Consider the following 20255-nt stretch of genomic DNA (forward strand, 5'->3'; position numbering starts at 1 on the left):
ACAATAAAACCCAAAAAGGCAAAAAACAAAAAAAGAATGATAAAAGAAATGGCCACCTAGAATTTTATATCCAGACTGTACAGCTCTCAGAAGTGAAGGCAAAATTACAGAAAATTTTAGTCTCCTGAGATAATTTGTTGCCAGCAGACCTGAACTACATAAATTTTTTCTTCAGGCTGAAGAAAAATGATTCCAGACAGAAATTCAGACTATACAGTTACAAAATACTAAAAATTATGAAAATGTGGGTAAATATAAAAGCTGTTTTACTCATTTAAACATTTAGAAAAGATAACTAACTAGTCAAAGCAAAAATAAAAAAAAATTAGTTGTAGAAGCAAAATGTATAACAACAATAACAAAATGACAGGAGGGAAGCGGAAGTGGAAATTGAGGCAGTTTTAAGGTTCTTAAATGTTGCATAAACTAGAACAGTGTGTTAAAAGGATCATACCCCAGACCAAGGGGGATTTTTTCCTGGGGTGCAATGATACTTCTACAGAAACAAATCAGTAAATTTCATACCTCACAGTAACCGAATTAAGATAAAAGTCATATGATCATATCAATAGATTAATAAAAAATATGTGACTTCCTTTCGTAATAAAGACTCTCAACAAATTAGGTATACTTAGAAGAAATATACTTTAATATAGTAAAGGTCATATATGACAAGGCCACAGGTAAATCATACTCAATGGTGAAAAGCTGAAAGTATTTTCTCTAAGATCAGGAACAAGAAAGGAATGCCCACTCACACCACTTCTGTTCAACATAGTACTGGAGTCCTAGCCAGAGCAATAAGGCAGGATAAAGAAATAAAAGAGTTTTTGTTTGCAGATGACATGATTGATTTTGTTTTAATCCTCACCCAAGGACATTTTTGCATTTATTTTCAAATAGAGAGGGAGGGAGAGAGGGAGGAACACAGAGAGAAAGAGAAACATCGATGTGAGAGACACACATTGACTGGTTGCCACCTGCACGACCCAAACTGGGGCCAGGAACAAACCCCAACCTAGGTACATGCCCTAAGTGGGAACCAAACTCAGAACTCTCTGGTTCGCAGGCCAATGCTCTAACCGCTGAGGAAACTGGCCAGGGTGATATGATTTTATATAGAGAAAATCCTGAAAAGTCTCACCAAAGATAGTTAACACTAATAAACAAATTTAGCAATGTTGTAGGATATAAAATTAGCATACAAAAATCAGACTAACAATGTCTATTCAAAAAAGATATTAAATTCTCTCTCTCTCTCTCTGTTCTTCTCTCTCCCTCCCACTCTACCTGAAAAAAAAAAAAAAAAAAAAGGAAAAATGTCCTCGGGTGAGGATTAAAAAAAAAGATATTAAGAAAATAATTCCATTTACGATAGCATCAAAAACAATAAAATGTTCAGGAATAAGTTTAATCAAGAATAATGTTATTTCAAGATAGACAGTGACAACTGAAAGATGTATACTGTAAACTCTAGAACAACCACTAAAACAATGAAAAAGAAGCAGGGCTAGTAAGGCAATAGAGGAGGTACACAAAACATGCTTTTTAATATTACATTCATTCGAAAGAAGAGGACAAAACAGGGAAATGGAACAAATCACAGATGTGACATTGAAAACAATTGTAAGATGGTAGATTCAATTTTACCCTATCAATAATCACATTAAAAACAAGTACAAGGTTAGTTAGAATGCCATTTTCTGAAACATCTTTCTAGCTCTACTCTGACAAAATAAAGATAACATCATTCTAATGCAATCTTGAATGGTTATTATTATTTACCTCCCAGTATAAAAAATGGATGTCATGCTTCATATTCCCATATGTGTATGTTGTCTGACTTTATGACTTGCCTAGATGTTGGAGAAAGTTAACATACCTTCCAGTGAGTCCTGCATGTCGTTGCCCCATTTGGCAAAATGAATGGAGCCACTTCCTGCCCAGGGAAAGCAAATCAACGTACACATTGCATTAGGCCTTCGGTATAAGCAATTCACAACTTCTTCATTCCTGGGGAAAAATAAAAATATATTTAACATTACATATATCAATTAACCCAAACTGAATTAGGTATGTTTTAATGGAACTCTGTTAGTTATAAGGAAAATATGTTCAACCATAAAGTGAGTGCCAAGTTTTCCAATAAGAAAGCCCCCCAAAATGGTTTTATTGTATGTTTTAGACAATTTGAATAGGTAATGTTTAAAGAATGTAGGTGAAATAGCCAAGTATTTCTACATAACTTTTAGTAAGTACATTTAATATGTACATTTAAAGTGATAAAAATGTTAATTCAAAATTGCTGTTTTCACAATTTAGGGAATAGTTTTATCTAAACAGTTTATGGGCAGCGTTGGTCTCAGTGTCCCTACTTAACCCTTTCCCATATTCTCAGCATCAGTATACAAGTAGACCACTAAGTGGCAGCAAGTGGGGAACACATCTGGAAAGCTTTGGATTACAGTCAGGGACAAGAACCTCTTCTCCACTGTGGTGTGTAGACTGAGCCTCACCTTCACCCCTCCTCACCCATACCAGTGCTTCCACCAAGTCATGGATCTACAAGTTCACTTTAAAATCACTACCAATTCAGCCCTGGCTGATTCAGCTCAGCGGACAGAGTGTTGGCCGGCAGATCATCGGGTCACAGGATTTGATTCCCAGTCAGGGGCATGTGGCTGGGTTGCAGGTAGATCCCTGGCCCCAGTCGGGGTTGTGCAAGAGGCAACCTATTGATGTGTCTCTCTCACATGGATGTTTCTGTGTCTCCCTCCCTCCCTCCCTTCCACTCTATCTGAAAACCAATGGAAAAACATCCTTGGGTGAGAATTAGCTAAAAGTAAAAAATAAGTAAATAAATCAATTAATTAAAGAAATAAAATCACTATCAATGTAATACCACTTACAGAGTGAGTACTTAGTGACATTTATAATACCTTGCACTAAGAGCAATGGACACCAAATAAGGCTTCTGTGTGAAGCCCGTTTCATCTAAAAGGCCACCTCACAAAGACAAAGTGTCAGAGCAACAGGGGTGGGGGAGAAACCAGGCTGCACGCAGCAGAGTGACATACCTGCCAGTCTTGGCTTCATCTTTTCTTTCCATGTTCTGAGGAGATGGCACAGAATTCAGTGTCAAATTCAGTATCTCTTTGGCAGTAAAACCTCAGATTGGTCTTACATGCACAGAAGGGAGACTGGATTTCCTTTCACCTCTATGTACTGTATTTACCTCTCTGACCCCTATTTAAAAGGAAGAAGAAGGAGGTTGGAAGCAACGTAACTGATGTCTTCCAATTACAACAGAGCCTCAGGCTAATAAAGAAAACTGCAACATTTCTAAACTTGAACATGTGTAGGCAACTCAAATGGAAAACTCTCAGTACCTACCAGAAAACTGGGATAGGAAGGGGATATTTGTTTTTATTTTTTTATTTTTTATTTTTTTCCTCACCCGAGGGTATTTTTCCATTTTTGTACAGATAGAGTGGGAGGGAGAGAGAAGAAGAGAGAGAGAGAGAGAGAGAGAGAGAAACATCGACGTGAAGGGACACATCGAGTGGCTGCCACCCACACGACCAACCACGGCCGGGGACAAACTGCAACCGAGGTACATGCCCTTAGCGGGAACCGAACCCGGGTCTCTCTGGACCGCAGGCCGACGCTCTAACCGCTGAGCCAAACCGGCCAGGGCGGGATGTTTGTTTTTAAAATATGAATGTTTTGGTTTGCTATTTCTGTTTTCTTTAAAATCATAAGGAAGAGACAGGAAGTCCAAGAAAAACTTTACCACTGCGCCAGATTTCCAATTTTGTGAGCAACAAAAATTCAGAAAAGAGAAGAAAACTAAGTGGCAAAAGGTCTGCCATTTGTTAGGCTTTTACCTTTTTACACCCTAGGAGCTCCTTGAATCCCAAGAAATAATCATGTCAGTACTGAGTGTTATAGATGGCTTTTAGCCCCATAAAAATGAACCGAAATTCGACTTTCACTGGGAATTTGGAAAACAACATTCTCCAGAAAAAGGGAGGACAGAAACAGAAACGGCCCCGAGGCCAGAGGGTCATGCATGCTCTGTAAATAAACTGATAGGGAGAAACTGAAGCTCCCTTTTACCCCACAAAACTGTAACTGTTAAAAATATATGTATTGCACCAGGCTAACTGTTGCTATCCATCTCTGTTCCCTCCTGCTTATCGCTGTCTTTCTTTGCTTCTGTACAGGTAGCTTGCTTGCTCTGCTAAACTCTTGAATGGCCCCTTTCCTATATAAGCAAACCTCCCCCTGAGCTTGGGGCTGCAGTTCTTCTTGCTGTAGGTTGGCTGCAGTCCCTGTGCAGGTAATAAAGCTCGCCTTTAATTCACCCAACTTTGTGTCCGAGTGAGGTTGACTCTCCTGGGTTACAACATTTGGAAGCCCAGCGAGATCACCACGAGGTCCCCCTCCCTTTGGGGTAGACCTCCTCCGACTAGGGTAAGGGAGCCTCCACATCCTCCACCTCTACATTTGGCTTTCAATTTGGCTTGGAGCTTTCTGTTTCCTCCTGGGATGTAGGTAAGGGGAATCCCCTTTTGCTTGTTTGCGCCTCGAGGCATTTGCATTGGTGGTGATTGCAGGCAGGACACAGCACCAACTGGTCAGAACAGGATGCTGTTCTCTGGCCATTGTTTCGGTTCTGCCCCGCAGTACCGAGTTGGTTGGTTGGTTTGGTCTGTTCTGCAGAGTTGGTTTGGTCACCTGCGGGTGTAGTGTAATCTTTGTCTGTCTGTTTGTGTTTCTTGTTTTGTGTTTTCATTGCCTTCTGCCTTCCAGGATGGGACAAGGAAGTTCTTCCCCCTGGACTCCCCTGGAATGTGTGCTTGCTAACTTTTCTGATTGCTTTAAGCACTCCCATGACTATGAAAAGCCTGCCGATCCTGGTTTCCTGAGAGTACTCTATGAACTTGAATGGACTGCCTAAGGGGTTAATTGGCCACCAGAAGGTAGTTTCAATTTGCAATTGGCTTTTATGGTCCATCAGAAAATATACAGGAGCCTTGGTCACCTGGAACAATAGCCATATATTGATATTTGAATTGATATAACTACTGACAAATCCAATTATATTAAGAAATGTCAGTGTCCAGAGGTTCAAATGAAAGAAAAAACAGTTTTGATAACAATGCCTCAGCCTGCCCTGAAGGACGGTAACTCCTCCCAGCCCCTCCCCCCCCAAATTCTATTCTGTCCTTCAGGACCCCCCTTGAGGACATACTGAAATGTTAATTAACGTGAGAAGGGCCTTGAGAAGTCCAAAGAAAAATATAAAGATAAGGGGTTAATGATGGCCTTGGGAAACTCAGAGGAACCGTGAGAAAAAAGAGATAAATGGTTGCCCTGACCTCTAACAAGCTCCTCTCTCCCACTTCTCTGTATCAGCCCCCCCTTAACGGTGCCAAAAGCGACGCCAAGAGAATGTAGTTTTTTCTCTGTAATTTATGCCTTTAAAAGCGGGCAACAAAGAAGGCAGATGGCTAAGGATTTGGGGACAGCCACCCCAGCCTCAGCTCAAATTTTTGAATTAACGGTAATATGCTCGGTTTTGAATAAAATCACAAGACAAAAATTTAATTTATATTCCGCCAGTCTTTATGTTGTGAACACCTTACAAATTTTGGAAACTGTTGCCTTTATAGAAACTGTTAATAATAAAACTCAAGCTTTATTCCAGTCTATTCAGCAAAAATTAAGAAACCACAGTCAACCTTGTTATTTTAGTCATCTACGAGCTCATACAGGACTTCCAGGACCATTGGCATAAGGTAATGTACTAGATTCAGCAACCAGGCAAGTCTTCCTCACTCAGGAACAGCTAGCTCAACAGTCTCGTGCCTTACATCATCAAAATAGTGTTATAACTCAGTGCCATTGACCCAAACTCCCAGAGGCCTTCACGACAACCAAAGGGGTTGTCAGTTTACTCATTTACTGAAGAACATTCTTCACTAACTAATCCCTAAGTAATCGCTAACCCTGGGGTAATAACTGACCCTTGAGTAATCCTGGGGTTGGCGCCAGGGATAATTTATTGAAAACATCTTGACCTTTGAGATGTCTGGGAAACTGAGTAACAGGTAATTAACTAACTGCTAAATTCCGCTTCTGTAACATGCTTGCTTACATGTAGCAACCCCCCTTACAAAATCCTATAAAAAGGAGCCATTTTAGCTCTCCGGGGCCGCAGTTACTCCTGTGTGGGACATACTGCAGGCCTGCAGACTTAGCTCAATAAACTCCTTTTGTTAAACCCCATCTCGGCGTCTGAGTTTGGTCGATCTCCTGGGTTACAACATTTGGAGGCCCCAGCGAGATCACCTCGAGGTCCCCCTCTGAGAGGGGTCGACCTCCTCAGGCACAAGGCGAGGCGCCTCCATCCTCGCCTCTACAAATTTGATCTGACTGCGGCCAGATTCGGCTTAGGGCCTCCGCGCCACGTGGTCTTGGTAAGTGGATCGATCCATTTGTTTCTCTGTGTCTTTGGCTCCGGAGCATTTGGCGAGGCTGTACAGGCGGGACGCCGCGCACTGTCTGCCTCTAATCAGAGTCAGGACGCTGACTTCTGATTTTGGAAGCCTAGGTGCTTCACTTTGAAGGTGTGTGTGTTCTGTGAGGGTGTGAGACTAGTCTCAGTGATTGTTCTCGTTTGTCTTCTGATTTCGTGTTCTTGTATGTTCAGCCTCTCTTTCTGCTCTAACTGTTTCACTTTCAGGAGAGACGCCATGGACCAAGGACCATCCAGGAAACCGACCCCCCTTGGATGTCTGCTCTCTAACTTTTCCGATTTTCTCAAAAGGTCCTGTAATTATGGGAAGCCAGCAGACCCCGGCTTCCTGAGGACGCTATGTGAACTAGAGTGGCCAGCCTTTGGGGTGGAATGGCCCTCGGAGGGGAGTTTTGACCCTAACCTCCTCTTCGCGTTCGGTTGTTTATAGGGTCCCTCACCCAGATCAACGGGTATACATAGATGTCTGGATTGACACAGTATTAGACAAGCCTCCCTAGATAACAAAATGCGGAAGGGAGGAGCCCCAAAAGGGAATGAAAGCTAAGGTAGGAAAGCATACCATCATGGTTGCAGCCCCAAAGGAGCGACCGCGGGGGCAACCAAGGAGAGCCAACCAGAGTCCCCTGGGAAAGGACCCAAACCCAGGATATATCCAGTCCCCCCAGGGGATCCTGAGGAATGGCTCCTAGAAGTAATGACGCCCCCGCCCTATGCAGGAAACGCCTCGGGCGGGAAGGCGACGGCACCCTCAGACGAGCCTCAGGCAAGAGCCCCAGGCCCGGCTGACAACGCCAGACTTTTGAGTCCCTCACATACACGGGATGGCACCCCTTATCAACCAGCCCGGGAACCGGACACCTCAGTCCCAATGCTCCCATTACGAGAGGTGCCCGCTGCGCCCGGCTCTATGGGCCCGGCATGAATGATCTATGTCCCTTTTTCAACTAGCGATTTATATAATTGGAAACAACAAAACCCCCCTTTCTCGGAGCAACCACAAGCTCTGATAAGTTTATTGGAGTCTGTATTCCGGACCCACCAACCCACTTGGGATGATTGTCAACAGATTTTACAAACTTTGTTCACCTCAGAGGAGAGGGAGAGGATACGCGCTGAGGCAATTAAGGCTGTGGTCGGGGATGACGCTGGCCCCGAGGGCTTAGATGATGAACTGCCTCAATGACCCCCAGAATGGGATCCAAACACTGGGGAGGGGGTGCAGAGGTTACGCACTTATCACCGAAACCTCCTCAGGGGTCTAAGGGGCGCTGCTAAGAAACCCACCAATTTAGCAAAAGTAGCAGCCACTATGCAAGGGAAGGACGAATCTCCCACGGCCTTTTTAGAAAGATTATTAGAGGCCTACAGAACTTATACCCCCTTAGACCCGGATGCAGATGGGAATAGACGGATGGTCAACATGGCCTTCGTCTCACAGTCAACCCCAGACATCAGAAAGAAACTGCAGAAATTAGAAGGCTTTGAGGGAAAGAATAGAAGTGAGTTACTTGAAATAGCTCAGAAAGTTTTTCAGAACCGGGAGGATCCCATTAAGGAGCAAACTAGGCAACTGTCTCGAATCTTGCTGGCAACCCCTAACAAGGGACCACTAGCCACCTATAAGGGGAATAAAGAACCATCTAAAGATAGACCCCAATTTAAGAAAAATCAATGCGCCTTCTGCAAGGCTATGGGACGCTGGAAGAAAGATTGCCCCAAGCTAATGGCAAAAAAAGCACAAGAAACCCCTGCACGCTTACTCCTAGAGACTGAGGAAGATTAGGGGGGTCAGGGTTCCATCAATTTAGGCCCCCAGGAACCCATGTTAACCCTGATGGTCGAGGGAAAACAAACTGACTTCCTTGTCGACACGGGGGCCACCTATTCGGTCCTGCAGCACACCTCTGGAAAGCTCTCCTCCCAAATGACATCGATTATAGGGGCAACAGGAAAGCCAAAAGCATACCCATGGACTAAAGCCAGAATCACTGATCTTGGGAAGGGCACTATCACTCACTCCTTCCTTGTAATGCCCGACTGCCCCTACCCATTGCTTGGCAGAGACCTGCTGCGAAAGCTGAAAGCAACTATAACTTTTCAAGACAATAGCACAACTCTAAGCTTAGGGAACCAACAACCTTCCACTATCATGGTTACAGTACCCCTTTCTGAGGAATATCTCCTTCAAGAGGAAATGTCACCTCCCACTGGGGAAAGTAACTCACAGGATGTCTTGACTAAATTAGCCATACAGATCCCTGAAGTTTGGGCTGAAACAAACCCGCCGGGGCTAGCCTCTCACAAGCCCCCTATCATTGTGCAATTGGCCAGCACTGCTGTTCCCATTCAAGTCAGACAATACCCAATTCCCCAAAAGGCCAAGGAAGGGATTGCCAAACATATTAAAAGGCTGAGAGATGCAGGCATTTTAATTCCGTGTCAGTCCCCCTGGAACACCCCATTGTTGCCCGTGAAGAAACCGGGAACGGAAGATTATAGGCCAATTCAGGATTTGCGGGAGGTAAACAAAAGGGTTGAGTCTATCCACCATACTGTGCCTAACCCATATACCCTCCTGAGTCTTTTACCTCCAGACAAGGTTTACTACTCAGTCCTGGACCTCAAAGATGCCTTCTTCACCCTGCCGCTTGCTGCGAAGAGCCAACCCATCTTTGCCTTTGAATGGACAGACCCCGAAGGGGGTTTCTCAGGCCAGCTTACCTGGACCAGACTCCCTCTGGGCTTCAAGAACTCTCCCACAATTTTTGACAAAGCCCTGAGCCGGGACCTCCTCAACTTCCGAGACAGCTACCCACAGCTTGACCCTGTTGCTGCAGGCTGGCCGTCCTGCATGAGAGCAATAGCTGCAACCGCTCTCCTTGTCAAGGAGGCGCAGAAGCTGACCTTAGGCCAGGACCTCCAAATCATCGGAGGCCACACCACTGAAGCCTTACTCAGGTCTCCTCCTGACAGATGGATTTCCAACGCTCGCCTCACTCAATATCAGGAATCAAGGAGAACTGCTCCACGATTGCCACTCGTTACTAGACTCCATAGAAGGAACCAGACCGGACCTCAAAGACGAGCAAATAGCCAACTCTGACTATGACCTCTATACTGATGGGAGCAGTTTCATCAGGGATGGAACTCGGTATGCCGGGGCAGCAGTAGTCACCAATTTACAGGTAATCTGGGCTCAGGCCTTGCCCCACGGAACTTCTGCACAGAAAGCAGAACTGATTGCCCTGACACAGGCACTCAATTGGGCAAAAGGGCACTCAACATCTATACTGACAGCCGCTATGCCTTTGCAACTGCTCATGTGCATGGAGCCCTATACCGAGAAAGGGGGCTCCTCACATCAGCTGGGAAAGAAGTTAAATTGTTCAACAGAGAAGGGGAACTGGCATCAGCTCCCCGATGGAAGACTACTTCTCCCCAAAGCCTTAGGAATTACTCTCATTAGAGATCTCCACTACAGTACTCACCTAGGCACATCAAAATTAATCTCTCTAGTCAGTAGACACTTCTATATTCCAGATCTCAAGACTATAGCCACTTCGGAGGTTACCCGATGTTCTGCCTGTGCACAGGTAAATCCAGGGCCTCTCAGACCCCATGGACTTGGGGTCCGAATCAGAGGGCATGAACCAGGTGAGCACTGGGAACTTGATTTTACTGAGATCTCAACCAGCAAATTTGGATTTAAGTACTTACTAGTTTTTGTTGACACCTACTCAGGATGGACTGAGGCTTTTGCCAAAGGCATGAGACTGCTAACGTAGTTGCCAGACATCTCCTAACTGGGATCATTCCTAGATTTGTCCTGCCCTTAGTACTGGGGTCAGACAATGGGCCGGCTTTCATAGCCAAAATTTCCAAATTAATAGCAGAAGCTCTCAGAATAGGCTGGAAATTACATTGTGCCTATAGACCCCAAAGCTCAGGTGAGGTAGAGAGAATGAATAGAACTCTTAAGGAGACTCTTACCAAACTTAAGATTGAAACCGGTGATAATTGGGTAAACCTCTTGCCATTTGCTCTGTTGCGCGCCCGATGCACCCCATATCTCAAGAAACTCAGCCTGGCTCACTGAAAAAACATGGGGATTGAGACTATATTTCGCTGGATATGACATTGGTACTTTATTAACACCCACAGAGTCTCTAGAGAGCCGGAATAGGGCACCAGCTCCAGCTTTGGGGCCTCCTCAGGTGCTAATGCCACACCCCCTCAATTCCTTTAGCAGCTCGCTTCTAACCATGTTAGATTCTGTTTTCTCCCTCTTAAATAGTTCTCAACCTAACACCACCGAAGACTGCTGGCTCTGTGTAGATCCAGCACCACCCTACTATGTTGGTATTGGGGCAAATGCCACGGGTACTCTAGCCCCCATGAACCAAACTTTTAGTGACTCAGACTCACCTGGGAAAGGAACCCTTGCCAACTGTGCCCGAGCCGGCAAGCTCACCCTAGATCTTCAAGGACAGGGGACCTGCTTCATCCTTGGAAACCTCAACCTCCAAGCTTCGCCATACAAGGACAACTGCCTGACCAACACCTCTCTGCGAGCCAAAGGCTCAACCCCATGGACTCTGATTGCACCTAGCGGGACTTGGTTTGCATGCTTATCAGGTATCCACCGTTGCATTAGCCCCGGGAATCATTCAGATCTTTGTGTTGTTATCTATATAGTTCCCCAGGTATATCTATATGCAGGGCCCACAGGTGCAGCCCATTTTCTAGCCTCAGACTATCATACTAGACTCCAGAAATGTGTACCCATTCTGATCCCTGTACTGGCTACCCTGGGTATTGCCGGCTCCACTGCCCTAGGGGCGGCAGCCCTCATTAAGAATGACCTTGCCCTTCGTGAGCTGTCAGCCACATTTTCCCGCGATGTTGAATTACTCCAGACCCAAGTCAAATACCTTGAAAAACAGGTTGACTCCCTAGCTGAAGTGGCCCTCCAAAATCGCAGAGGTCTAGATCTGCTCTTCCTCAAACAGGGAGGCCTCTGTGCTGCCCTAGGAGAGACCTGTTGTTTCTATGCTAACCACTCAGGTATCATCAGACAATCTATGCAAGAGCTGCAAAAGCGATTACGAGATAGAGAGAGAGAAGAACATACCTCTACCTCATGGTATGAGAGTATGTTCAATTGGTCTCCCTGGCTGACCTCCCTCCTCACAGCTCTAGTGGGTCCGCTCCTCCTCTTATTCATAGCCTTAGCCTGCGGACCTATCATCCTTAACAGAATCACTGCATTTGTCAAGGAGCGGGTCCAATCAATTAAGCTTATGGTACTAGCCCAACAGCAACATTACCAACGCTTACCCCTAATCCATGACTAATATAAATCAAGGATTTGATTAATTCACCAGAAGAAGTGGGGAATGTTATAACTCAGTGCCATTGACCCAAACTCCCAGAGGCCTTCACGACAACCAAAGGGGTTGTCAGTTTACTCATTTACTGAAGAACATTCTTCACTAACTAATCCCTAAGTAATCGCTAACCCTGGGGTAATAACTGACCCTTGAGTAATCCTGGGGTTGGCGCCAGGGATAATTTATTGAAAACATCTTGACCTTTGAGATGTCTGGGAAACTGAGTAACAGGTAATTAACTAACTGCTAAATTCCGCTTCTGTAACATGCTTGCTTACACGTAGCAACCCCCCTTACAAAATCCTATAAAAAGGAGCCATTTTAGCTCTCCGGGGCCGCAGTTACTCCTGTGTGGGACATACTGCAGGCCTGCAGACTTAGCTCAATAAACTCCTTTTGTTAAACCCCATCTCGGCGCCTGAGTTTGGTCGATCTCCTGGGTTACAACAATAGCTCTGGCCTCTGTCTGCAATTTAAAATCAGAAAAAGGGAGGCTGCCAGACAAATAGTTAAACATTGTGCAACCTGCCCTCTAACTCAACCTGCTCCTCCATTAGGAGTAAACCCAAGAGGCCTTATTCCTAATCAAATACGGCAAATGGATGTTACCCATGTTCCTGAATTTGGAAAACAAAAGTATATAATGTAACTATTGATACTTTTTCGGGGTTTATAATTGCCACTCCACAGACAGGAGAGGCAACTAAACATATAATTGCCCACTAATTTAAATGCTTTTCAATTCCAGGAATACCTAAAGTCATTAAGACTGACAATGGCTCAGGATATACTAATCAGACATTTCTAAAATTCTGTGCCAAATTTACTGTTCAACATAAGACTGGAATACCTTATAATCCTCAAAGACAAGGAATTATAGAGAGAGCTCATAAACCCTTAAGGTTCAAATTGAAAAATAAAAATAAAAAAGGGGCTTAATAGACTCTACCGCTTTATTGGGCTACTAATTGCTGGTATTGCGGCCCTAGTCACCATTATTGCCACAGCAGCGGTGGCCTTAAGTCAGTCCATCCAGATGGGACATTATGTTAATGAGCTGTCCAAAAATGTTATAACTCCTTTAGGAACTCAAGAGGATATAGATAAGAGATTAGCCGAAAAAGTAAATGCTCTGTTTGACATGATAAATATATAGGACAGGAATTACTAACTGTGAAAATTAGAATGCAGCTGCAATGTCATGCAAAATATCATTGGATTTGTATTTCACCTAAACAATACAATAATAATCAAATTGCCTGGGAAAAGATACAATCTCATTTGCAAGATATATGATATGATGCTAATGAATCAATCAATATTCTCCAGCTTCACCAAGAAATACAAGCTAAAGGAGTCAGGGTCGGTAAGGACCGACTAGAAAAATTTTGGGGACTTATAGAAGAAGTTTGTCCCTGGTTCCCAGAAGAAGGAACGATAGATTTAGAAACTTAGGAGAGAGTGAGAGAAAGACTTCAAGAAATATATATTCTTTAAAATAAAATTGTTCTAAAACTGGTTATTTCTGAATGGATAAAAAAGTTTATGAAAATTAAAAGATTTGTTAAGAGAAATCTTAGAAGGAAATTGTAAATAAAATAAATAATGAATTTAATAAGATACATGAATCTAAAATAAATTGATATAGAATTTATTTGGTTCTTTTTCAGCCTGTTAAAAGGGAAAAAGTTTTTTCCCCCAATATTTGCCTGGGAAACAAAACTTATATATATTATTAAAATGGTTTTATGGCCCTGGCCGGTTTGGCTCAGCGGTTAGAGCGTCCGCCTGCTGTCCGGAGAGACCCGGGTTCGGTTCCCGGTAAGGGCATATACCTCGGTTGCAGTTTGTCCCCGGCCCTGGTTGGTCGTGTGGGTGGCAGCCACTCGATGTGTCCCTTTCACATCGATGTTTCCCTCTCTCTCTCTTGCTCTCTCTCCCTCCCACTCTGTCTGTACAAAAAATGGAAAAATGTCCTCAGGTGAGGATAAAAAAAATAAAAATAAAACAATAAAAAAATAAAATAAAATGGTTTTATGTTATGTTAATCAAGTACTTGATTCCTTAAAGAACCATTTTCTTAATCATAAGAACTGAAGTTTCACTGACCTATGTTTATGCTGTCGTTGTCACTTTAAATGAATAAATAATTGAATGCTATTTAATAATAATAATACTATATAATCTTTTGGTCAAATATGTTTGACCACCTTTCCAGGATTTGAATTTTAAGAAACTTTTTCTTGACCTGGAATTAGTTTTGAGTCATTCCAATAGGACCTGGAATTTCTCAAAGATTTGTTTTCTCTCCTTATGAAAGGAAATAAAATCAATGCAGATGGCTTAATACAGTCTGTTTCCCCACTGGAGTATGGATAAGGGGACAACAAACTCCAAATGCAAGAGCATACACACTACTAAGAATGATTATTTGTTAACAGATGCATAGAATGACTCTTATATATGGGTCTCTACTAATGCTATGGGTTATGCAAACAGTCCTCACTTTAAAGGGGCATATAATATGAGATATTTTATAAAGTCATGCTTGGATTATTTAAAGAAAGAACATGATTAAGCCCCAGAGGCCTGAAGATCAAGCTCTTTTTGGTTTAACTAAGAAAGTCTTTTTCTTTCATGGTGCTACAATGTACTCACATATAAAAAGAAAAAAAAAAGATCTAAGCTATGGTTACTAGAGCATAAATAAAATGATGCCTCTGATGTACTTGGGTCTCCACCTGAGAAGGGCTTTATGAAAAGAAAATTATTAAAATAATAAAGATTTGGAATTTATGAATGATAGAAGATAAAAAATTGACATAAAGGAATAAAAAAGATGATGAGATGATGATTCTTTGCCACTTTCTCCTGCCTTGTCGGCAGGGAAGGCTTCTCTCAGAGCCTCAGTTGTGTGTCCCCTGTGTATGGGAAGACCCAATATCTGAATGGATATGAATGTATTCGGATGTACTAGCTTCTTTATGATGCGGTCTCAAGGCCTCTCTACAAGGCCTATTAACATTCTCACAGGCAAACTGTTTAACCACTGAAATGCCAGCCTAGGTTGCTCATCTGCAGCAGGTTTGATGGCAACTGATTTCCAACAGGCTTCTCTGAACTTTGGGTAATTGACTATAGGGATCCAGGCATGGACACGAAATGCTCTTAGAGAATTAAAAGAACACTCTGCCCCACATAAACATACATGTTGGGACATCGCTCCTCTTTCCAGCGTCCTTTTGTAAACCTGGGGTCAGAGGAAATGTTCCCATACCTCTGCCCACAGTGGGACCCAGATACTATTGGGGGAAGGGCTTCCTTGGACACTTTTCACTGTGTTCTCCTGTTAGGCCTATTGGCCCAATTGGCTGAATTAACAAAGATAATAATAACAGCCTTAAGGGACACAGGGCCCATAGAAAAGGATCACCCTAGGAAGGGAAACTTAAGGAAAATTCAAGACAACAGGCCTAGGTTCCAATCGGGGATAGAAAAGACAAGGACAAAGTCAGATATAGAGGAACAAAATGAAAAGCCGTCCTTAAGTTAGGAAAATGACAGGGCTAGGGCTCCTTCCAGCTGAGCCCTCCAGAGCCCAGAATAATACAAGACAATAGGGGACAAACTAGTTAGTTTCCTGGTAGACACTGGTGCAGCAGACTCAGTCTTGACCGAGCCAATGGGGCCCTAACCTACCCCCGGACTTCAAAGAGGACTATAGACCTTGGGAAAAATATTGTAATTCATTCGTTTCTGGTCCTGTTGGAATGCCCATACCCCCTACTCGGACGTGATCTCCTCCAGAGATCATTCAATTGCTGGCCACTGCCACTCCAGGCCAGCCCCCACATCAAGTTCCACAAGACATTGGCCGTCAATCCTGACAGCCTGCCTCCAGATGATGACCCAGAAAAACCTCTGCAGGACCACCTGGAGGCAATCGACACTGCAGACGGCTGCCCAGACCTCAGGGATGACCCACTGCCATCATCAGATGAGGTATTGTTCACGGACGGGAACAACTATGTCCAGGAAGAAATCAGGTATGCTGGGACAGCAACAATAACTCTGGATTGTATCATTAAGTAGGGGAACTTCAGCCCAATGGGCTGAACTCACACCCCTAATCCAGGCTCTCTAATGAGACAAGGGGAAACCATGCTGCAAATAAGGAAGCTCAACCTATGGCCCTAAAACCAGTAGGGACCTCTCCAGATATCAGTCACCATGCCAAACCCAAGTTTGCCTCTGACTCCTACTTACACTGGGTCAAGAATGACTTTACCAAACAGAAACAAGTCATAAAGGAAAACAACGAATGATGGACACTGCCTGATGAGAGGTTATTGGTCTCAGAGGCTCTGGGTCAAACTTTGGTCAACCAGCTGCACCAGACTACCCACTTAGGTTACACCAAGCTTACTGAACTCCTGAGAGGCAAGAAATGTCCAATAAGATCACAGGGAAAAGGAGAAGACGGAAGGAAACAGGAATGTATAAGTCTAAGTAGGGAAGAGAAGAAAAAGAAAAGGCTAGGGGATGTGCAGACAGTAGATAGATTGAGCAAGCTCTCAGGTTCATGTCAGGGGAAGGATTGTGTAAGTCGTAGAGGGTCTATCAGCAAGCTGAAGAAGGATTATGCAGAGGAAATAAAAAGATAAAAGAAAGGGACATACATATTACAGGACATTGGAGGAATACTCAAGAAGGAAAGAAAATAAGACACTGAGAGAGGGAGAACTTGCCTCTGATAATAGAATAATAGTCTAGGATATAATAAAGGGAGTAACAGGTTTAGGCTACTCCTGACCCTTAGATCAGTCAATGACCCCACCTTGATAGCAAAGGTATCACAGGATATCTCTAAGGGATTAAATTTAAATTAGAAGCTCCGTTGTGCTTACTGCCCAGAGTTTCAGGCAGATAAAGCACATAAACAGGACTTTAGAAACCAGTGAAAACTGGACCACTCTGCTCCCCCTCAGCCTCTTACAGTCCTTACAGGCCCTGCAATCTGCCCAGAAGGACATCCATAAACACATCTGCGATGCCCTGCCTGTGCCCACCTCAAACCCTGTGCACCCTTTCCAGCTCAGGGACTCATGTAGGTAAAGAAATTTACCACCCAGGGACTAACTCCAGCCTGGAAGGGATCATACGCTGTCATCCTGCCTGCACCCACAGCTATCAAGGTCAACGGCACCCTGGTCTAGCTGCATCATTCCTGGTTGAAGGCGGAAAAAGCAGAATAGATGGCGCAGACCTCTCCAGATCCCTTAAAAATGAGACTCTTACGTTTATCGGGACTCTAGTTTTTCTGATTATAACTGTACAGGGAAATCTTTATAAATCTAGACCCCAGTAGAACTGGGAACTTAGAAATAGAATATCAGAAAAAATCTTAAGAAATGTCAACCACAAGGGGGTCTATGTGCTGCCTTAGGTGAAACCTGCTGTTTCTATGCCAACCATTCAGGTATAATCGGACAGAGCATCCAAATTCTCAGGCAAAGACTTAAACAAAGAGAAGAACAGGCCTTCCATAATTGGTATGAAAACTTATTTAATTGGTCACCATGGCTAACATCCCTAATTTCATCTATAGCAGGGCCACTACTACTATTATTAATCGGAATGACTTGTGGACCCATCTTAATAGACTTTTAGCCTTCATAAAAGAAAGGGTCCAATCAGTCAAATTAATGGTCCTGGCACAATCCTACCAGAAATTGTCTCCCCATGACCATTGTGAATCAATGGATTGTGATCCACTCACAAGAAAAGGGGGGAATGTTATAGCTCACTATCCTTGGAATTCAGTAAAGAAAAACAACTTGTCTTTAAGCTGCCCTAATTGACAGCCTCAGGGACGGCAAGGTAAACAACGGGGAATGTTATAGATGACTTTTAGTCCCATAAAAATTAACTGGAATTTGACTTTCACTGGGAATTTGAAAAGCAACATTCTCCAGAAAAAGGGAGGACAGAAACAGAAACGGCTCCAAGGCCAGAGGGTCATGCATGCTCTGTAAATAAATGACAGGGAGAAACTGAAGCTCCCTTTTACCCCACAAAACTGTAACTGTTAAAAATATATGTATTGCACCAGGCTGACTGCTGCTATCCATCTCTGTTCCCTCCTGCCTATCGCTAACTGTCTCCGCTTCTGTACATGCAGTTTGCTTCCTTGCTTGCTCTGCTAAACTCTTGAATGGCCCCTGCCCTATATAAGCAACCCTCCCCCTGAGCTCGGGGCTGAAGTTCTTCTTGCTGTAGGTTGGCTGCAGTCCCTGTGCAGGTAATAAAGCTCGCCTTTAATTCACCCAACTTTGTGTCCGAGTGAGGTTGACTCTAATAGGTTACAACACTGAGCTGTGAATCTCAGAGCTGTTCCTGGGAGCCCAGGCAGATGTTCAACCTCCCATGGTTCTTGGAGTGGAGATGGTGGTGTGAGGGCCAGAACGTCTAGCTTCAATAGAGGACTAAAGTTTACAGAGAGGGGGCAATCTGTAATGCAGCTTTTTCTTTTGGTAATGACGACCCAGAGCAATTATAAGCCCTCAGAAGAACCACCTGGATGACTCATTAGGAGTTGACTTACTTCTTTTTTTGTTTTTATTCTCACCTGAGGACATTTTGGCATTTATCTTCAAATAGAGTGGGGCGGGAGGTGTGGGGGGAGATACATCGACATGAGAGAGACACATTGGCTGGTTGCCACCCACTCGATCCCAACTGGGGCCAGGGATAAACTGCAACCCAGGTATGTGCCCTTAGTGGGAACTGAACCCAGGACTCTCTGGTCTACAGGCCGACGCTCTAACTGCTGAGACTAACTGGCCAGGGCAGGAGTTGACTTACTTCTTAGGCAATGATAGGAAATACAGAAAAAGATGTCTATTTCTGTTAAGGAAAATAGACAATCAATGGTGATATTGTGTACATTTTCAGGGTTTACAACTGAGGACTCTTATTGAACAATGAAGTTTCCATAAAATTAGGTTAAAGTTTTCTCACTCTTTGCAATTAATATAGGTAATACCTGTTTTCCTGAGGTTACTTTTTTTTAATCCTTACCTGAGAATACTGTTCCATTGATTTATATATAGAGTAGGAGGGAGGGAGGGAGAGAGAAGGAAAAAAAAAAAAACAGCGATGTGAGAGACACATGGATTGTTTGCCTCCCACACAGCCAGGATGGAACTGCAACTGAGGGACATTCCCTTGACCAGAAGTGACCCCGAGACTCTTTGGTCTGCAAGCCAATGTCCTAACTGCAGAGCCAAGTGGCCTGGGCTGACGTTAGTTTATTTTCAATGGCACATCTAGTGATCAACTGTACTTGAATTAAAATATTATCCAGTGTTCACATTTATTTAACAAATATTTCGTGATGACTCACGATCAAGGTCCTGGGTCATTTTTCAACATTGGAGGTATCATCATGGAAAAATAATATGGACTCGCTCCTCAAGGAAAAACCACTAGGGGCATCTGTTTGATTGGAGTCCTGGAGGAGAGAAGAGAGGGAATCAAGGAGAGGCAATTTTCAAGAGGCAATGGCTTAAATTTTTATAGAACTGAAGCATGATACCAGTCCAAAGATAAAAGATGCTCAGTGAATTCCAAGAAGAATTTGAAAAAAAATAAATCTATATACAAATGCATTATAGCCCTGGCCGGTTTGGCTCAGCGGTTAGAGCGTCGGCCTGCGGTCCCGAGAAAATCGGGTTAGGTTCCCGCTAAGGGCGCGTACCTCGGTTGCAGTTTGTCTCCGGCCCTGGTCGGTTGTGCGGGTGGCAACCACTCGATGTGTCCCTTTCACATCGATGTTTCTCTCTCTCACTCTGTTTCTCTCTCTCCCTCACACTCTACCTGAACAAAAAGTGGAAAAATGTCCTCGGGTGAGGATAAAAAACAAACAAACAAACAAAAAAAACCCCAAATGCATTATAATTAAATTGCAAAATGAAAATAAATAAATAAATAAAGACAACGTAAAAATATTAAAAGCAGCAGGCAGTGAGGAAGTGGGGATGGATATTATCTTGGAAGGAACAGCAGCAATTAGAGAGTCAGAAACATAAAAATATAAAGGAGAGTATAATGATATCTTTAAAAAGAAAATTGCCAAATTAGAATTCTCAAACCAACTTTTATAAACAGTGTAAACTCAAGGGATTTTCAGACAACTGAAAACAAAGTTTACAACAGAAGAGACTCTCTCAATGAAATTTTAAAGGAAATACTTGGGCAGAAAGTAAATGATTACCAATGGAAGATTTGAGATGTAAGAAGGAATGAAAAACAAAGAC

General features: G+C 43.5%; 1 protein-coding gene across 4 annotated transcripts in view; it reads right to left on the reverse strand.

Moving 5' to 3' along the window:
* Positions 1 to 19430, reverse strand: part of OLAH (oleoyl-ACP hydrolase) — a 60417-nt gene extending 40987 nt beyond the window's left edge. For 3 of the 4 annotated variants that reach the window (XR_004961974.1, XM_036281206.1, XM_036281208.1), the window contains exons 1-2: positions 3078 to 3179; positions 1883 to 2013 (exon numbers count right to left, since the gene is read on the reverse strand). Coding sequence is in view for 3 of the 4 variants with exons in the window: in XM_036281206.1 (XP_036137099.1) it covers positions 1883 to 2013; positions 3078 to 3109 (163 nt within the window). In the remaining variant the exon portion in view is untranslated. Of the gene's footprint in view, positions 1 to 1882; positions 2014 to 3077; positions 3180 to 19342 lie in introns of those variants that run through there. The other variant, XM_036281207.1, reaches the window with a different exon arrangement.
* Positions 19431 to 20255: the final 825 nt, after the last annotated feature.

Source organism: Molossus molossus, unplaced genomic scaffold (genome assembly GCF_014108415.1).
Source record: "Molossus molossus isolate mMolMol1 unplaced genomic scaffold, mMolMol1.p scaffold_m16_p_32, whole genome shotgun sequence".
NCBI classification, from domain to species: domain Eukaryota; kingdom Metazoa; phylum Chordata; class Mammalia; order Chiroptera; family Molossidae; genus Molossus; species Molossus molossus.